The 4803-nt window shown below is 40.2% G+C and overlaps 1 protein-coding gene across 1 annotated transcript; it reads left to right on the top strand.

The window, feature by feature from the left end:
- Positions 1–1004: 1004 nt before the first annotated feature.
- On the top strand, positions 1005–4409 carry spryd4 (SPRY domain containing 4). The gene is made up of 2 exons (XM_080295577.1): positions 1005–1192; positions 3466–4409. Exons 1-2 carry the CDS (start codon positions 1060–1062, stop codon positions 4005–4007), a joined length of 675 nt encoding a protein of 224 aa, XP_080151703.1. The 5' UTR covers positions 1005–1059; the 3' UTR covers positions 4008–4409.
- The last annotated feature ends 394 nt before the right edge of the window (positions 4410–4803 follow it).

Raw genomic sequence — 4803 nt, 5'->3', positions numbered from 1 at the left:
AGCATTTCTGCTATTTTATAAGATTTGTGCTTAATATACTATTTCTGCTTTTCATAGTATTTGTGCTTAATATAGTATTTCTGCTAAATTTAGTATTTCTGATTAATTATAGTTTTTCTACTAAATCATAGTACAGTATTTCTGCTTTTTATGGGATTTGTGCTAAAACAAAGTATTTCTACTAAATGTAGTATTTGTGCTTAATCATGCCATTTCTGCTTTTTATAGGATTTGTGCTTAATATAGTATTTCTGCTAAATTATAGTATTTCTGCCAAATTATAATATTTGTGCTAAAACATAGTCTCAATTTAAAATTACAATATTCATAGTTCATCACAGTGTCTCTGGTAAATCACAATATTTCTGCTCTGTTGTACTATTTTTCTAAATCATAGTGTTTCTGTAATGTTTAAGTATTTTTGGCTAAATATATTCTTTCTGTTATCTTATACTATTTCTCCTAAATTCTTGTATTTTTGAGAAGTTATCATGTTTCTGGTAAGTTACAATATTTCTGCTAAATTCTGCTATGCTATTGTATTTCTGCCAAGTATTATGTTTCCTCTAAGATATTGCAGTTCTGCTAAGTTATTCCATTTTAGCAAAGTTCTTTTGCTTCTGCAAAGTTTTTACAATTTCTGCAACTTTTCAGCTTTTTCAGCTAGTTTTTGCAGACAGCTTCAGCTTTAAGCATCCACACTGCATTTTCGCAGGAAATGCAAATTTTTCTAGTTAATATTGAAAATGTATTGTTGTGAATCTAATATTACTAAAATATTCCAAAAGTGTTGCTCCCTTCTGTTAAATGCTTTATTGCATGATGTTTATATTACTGTATGTATTATTTATTATGGATAGAATAAATAATATATAATGCATCAATTATGTAAGGATAATTGATAATAGGCAGGCTGCTGTCCGTGGTACTGATCAATGTTTTGGCCACGCGGGTGTCGGTGCTACTCTCCAGGCCTGCAGGGGGCGGCAGAGCGCGCAGCTGCTACATTTGATGAGCAAAAGGAGCTAAAACGTGAACAGCAGCAGCCGCAGCGAAAACATGGCGATGCCCGTGAGTGCGGCTCGTGTCTGTCGCCTGGCAGGACGCACTGTTTCCTCCCTGTCAGCCGGACACAGACGGGCTGTCAACCTGCCAGCGAGGACCTGCTTCATCTCCACATCCACGGCCAGCAGTGAGTTAATGTAGTGGTTAAATAAAGGTTAGCTTTTGAGCCCGCCCCCTCAGAGGTCAGTGTCTCAACAGGCGTAACCTGACAGCTAACGGGTTATGTTTGTTAGTGTGGATTCTCCGTTATGGCCTACCTTTTCTGTAGTAGTAAGGGCTGTAAGTGGTCATAAAATCCGAATAAATTTATATTTAAAGCAAAAACAAAAAAACAAAGAAAGCTGTGCGGATACGCCTGACTGATGTTTTCACACGGAGCCGTAGCTGTCTTTGTACCTTGAAATTCACGCCCATTGGGACTAAAATTTTAATAAACATAGACCATAGTATGTGTGCACAGTGTTGAAGTAATAGAAGTTTAAACTGAAATAAAAAGCAGCGAAACAAGTACTGTCCGAAAATAGGTGCATTAAACTCCTGCCTTCAAATGTTTTTCTGAGGAAATGTACCTTTAAATGAGCAGTTTTATTACTTTTCTAATGTCCATTGCATTCAGAAAACACTTGAGCACCTGTGCATACTAAGATCTACTGTAGTCAGGTTAGTAATTGTACGATAATGTACAACAGACCGATGGGCTTAAACCTGGGAGAAAAATCAGGGTTTTTAACATTTCGAGTTGCCAAGTAATGCACTGATAATTGTTGGCAAGTTTAGAAGATGTCTAAATGCAGAATGAATGATTTTCAAATCTCATAAACCTGTATTTTATTCCTAATAGAAAAGAGAAAACATATCAAATGTGTTTGGGGTTTTTTAATGAATAAATATTAGCTCACTTTGAAGTTGATGCGAGCAACGTATCTCAAAAAAGTTGGCACAAGGGGTGCCACTTTGGCTCAGTGGGTGAGTAGGTGAACACATAAGAAAAGACTAAGAAAGTAAGTGTTCATTAAGGGCATCTTGGAGAGGGCAGTTTCTCAGGAGTAAAAATGTGTAGAGGTTCACCAGTCTGCAAAACAAATCAATCTACACGTTGTGGAACAATTCAGGATAATGTTATTCGACATAAAATTGCAAAGACTTTGAATATCTTATCATCTACAGTGTATAATATCAAAAGATTTAAAGAAACTGGTGAAATCTTTGTGTGCAAGGGACAAAGCTCAAATTCTGTATTGGGTGCCTGTGATCTTCAGGCCCTAAGGCAGCAAAAAAAAAAAAAAACAGGCATGGAAATCACTGTGAACACAGTTCACTGTGCCATCACAAATTCAGGATAAAGGTCTGTAAAGAAAAAGCTATATGTGAACGTGCACCAGGAATGCTGCTGTTTTCACTGAAAGCTACTTTAAAATGGACCGAGTCAAAGTGGAAAACTGTTCTGTGATCACCTGAATTGAAATTTGAAGTTCGTTTAGGAAAACATGGACATAACATCCTTTGATCTGAGGAGAAGAGGGACCGTCTGACTTTTCATCAATGCTCAGTTCAAATGCCTGCAACTCCGATGGTATTAAGCTGCTTTAAGTGTATATGGATCTGACAACTTGCACAGCTGGAATGCCACCATAGGTATATACAGGTTCTTAGAGCCAAGTATGTTCCAATCCGGTGACGTCTCTTCTTAGGTCTCGTATATTTCAGCAAGATAATGTTAAACCACATTCTGCACCTATTAAAACAGCATGGCTTTATAATAGAAGATCCCGGGTACTGAACTGGCCTGCCTTCAGTGATGCACATGCATTTGCAAAAGAGACGTACAGCACCTAGTAACTGAAGCCATATATTTTTAAAGCTGTCAACTTATTTAATCACTTCTCAGTGGAGAGTGTGTGTGTGTGTGTGTGTGTGTGTGTGTGTGTGTGTGTGTGTGTGTGTGCGTGTGCGTGCGTGCGTGCGTGCGTGCGTGCGTGCAAATACTGTTGGCCCGCGCTATCAGTGTCCCAGAATTGATTTAAATATTATTTATGAGTTGGGACTGCTTGCACATCTGCCCCCCCCCCCTCAAATCTCAGTGTAACCACAATAAAGTGATAATTAATAGTCCGGATCACAGCATCTTCTGAGAATCGAATTCAACAGTATTAGAAAAGCTGGTATGCAAAGCGTCCAGGTTTCTTTATTGATATGAAAGAAAGGAGAAGGTCAACTTTTTTAAAGGATTCACGTCTCTCTTACTTAGAACTTTTCTTGTAGCCCATGCTCTTTTGCTTTCTTTTTTCACAGGCAGGCAAATCACAGATGGAAGAGACTTTTTTTTTTTTTTTTCCTTCCACTAAACTGATATCAAACTTGAGTCATGTAAAGATACATTCCTGTTGTCTTTATCTCTAGGTCTGCAGTTCAGGCTCGACGAGCGAACAGCCCACAGCAGTCTGGACCTCTTCAAGAAAGACACAGGCGTCATCTATCGCATGATGGGCCTTGACCCCAGCCAGGTCCAAGATGACCCCGAGCGTTTCCGGGACTGGGCTGTCGTGTTCGGCGACAAGAAGATCAGCAGCGGACGACACTACTGGGAGGTGACGGTGAAAAAGTCTCAAGAATTTCGTCTGGGCGTGGCCGAGGCGGCGATGTCCAGAGACGACTGCGTGGGCACCAACAGCTCCTCCTGGGTGTTTGGTTATGCTCAGCGGAAGTGGTTTGCCATGACCAGCAATAAGATAGTTCCCGTGACACTGGTGGGCAAGCCAGACCGTGTTGGGATCCTTCTTGACTATGAAGGGGGTTTCCTGGGGCTGGTTGACGTGGAGCAGCCCAGGATCATTCACACTGTTAGGGGTCAGTTCAAGGCCCCCCTGTGTCCGGCGTTTGGACTTTGGGATGGGGAGCTGCTCACACACTCGGGTCTGGAGGAGCCCGAAGGCCTAATGTGAAGCTGGATGGCGTGATCGTTGTAAAGGTCGGGGAAAAGTAGCAGGCTAGGCTTGTTACCATGGCAGTACTTATGAGAACAGTATCTTTAATAAGTGGAGAAAAGAAAGCAATATCTTTATGCATCATGTCTACCTTAATGTATATGTGTGTGTGTGTGTGTGTGTGTGTGTGTGTGTTTTCCAGATGTTTTCTAACCATCCAGTACTCTGTATGTCATCAAGCCTCAGGCAATTATAAGTGTACCTCATGTGCTACCTCTGAGAGGAACATCAGCTGCCAAGTTTTTGTTTTGTTTTTTACATTGAATGTGCTGGCATTACCCACCTTTGCAAACTTAAGTCAACACAAAGCATTTTTCAAGCTCATGTTCACACTCAAATTTAATAAAATAACTTCACTGATGCTGCCTCTACATTCTTTTATTTACAACAGTTTGTCATTTACAGTGACCTTAAGGCTTTAATACAAATCAGGAAACTGCTTTTTCATTGCAGGTAAAGCAGTTTTCACACATGAACTTTTCAGCAACAACACAGTCACGCTCGTCATTCAATCCCTCTTTAGAATGAGGAGACTGTGCAGGAAGCACCCTCACTTAAACCAGAATATTTCCAGAAGTGAGAACTGTCAGGACATGAACTTTCTCCTGTTGAATGCGGCATTTGAGAAAGGAAACTGGACATCATCCCAACATTTTCCAGACTTCATGTGTGTGAAAACAGTTCACGTTGCAAATGAAGCGCAGTGAAATCATCACAGGTCTGCATACTGATAAAACACAAGTTTGCGTTCATA

This window comes from Astatotilapia calliptera, chromosome 20, assembly GCF_964374335.1.
Source record: "Astatotilapia calliptera chromosome 20, fAstCal68.1, whole genome shotgun sequence".
In the NCBI taxonomy this organism is placed as follows: domain Eukaryota; kingdom Metazoa; phylum Chordata; class Actinopteri; order Cichliformes; family Cichlidae; genus Astatotilapia; species Astatotilapia calliptera.
Note: the sequence above shows the minus strand (reverse complement) of the source record. Positions and strands in the feature narration are given on the sequence as shown.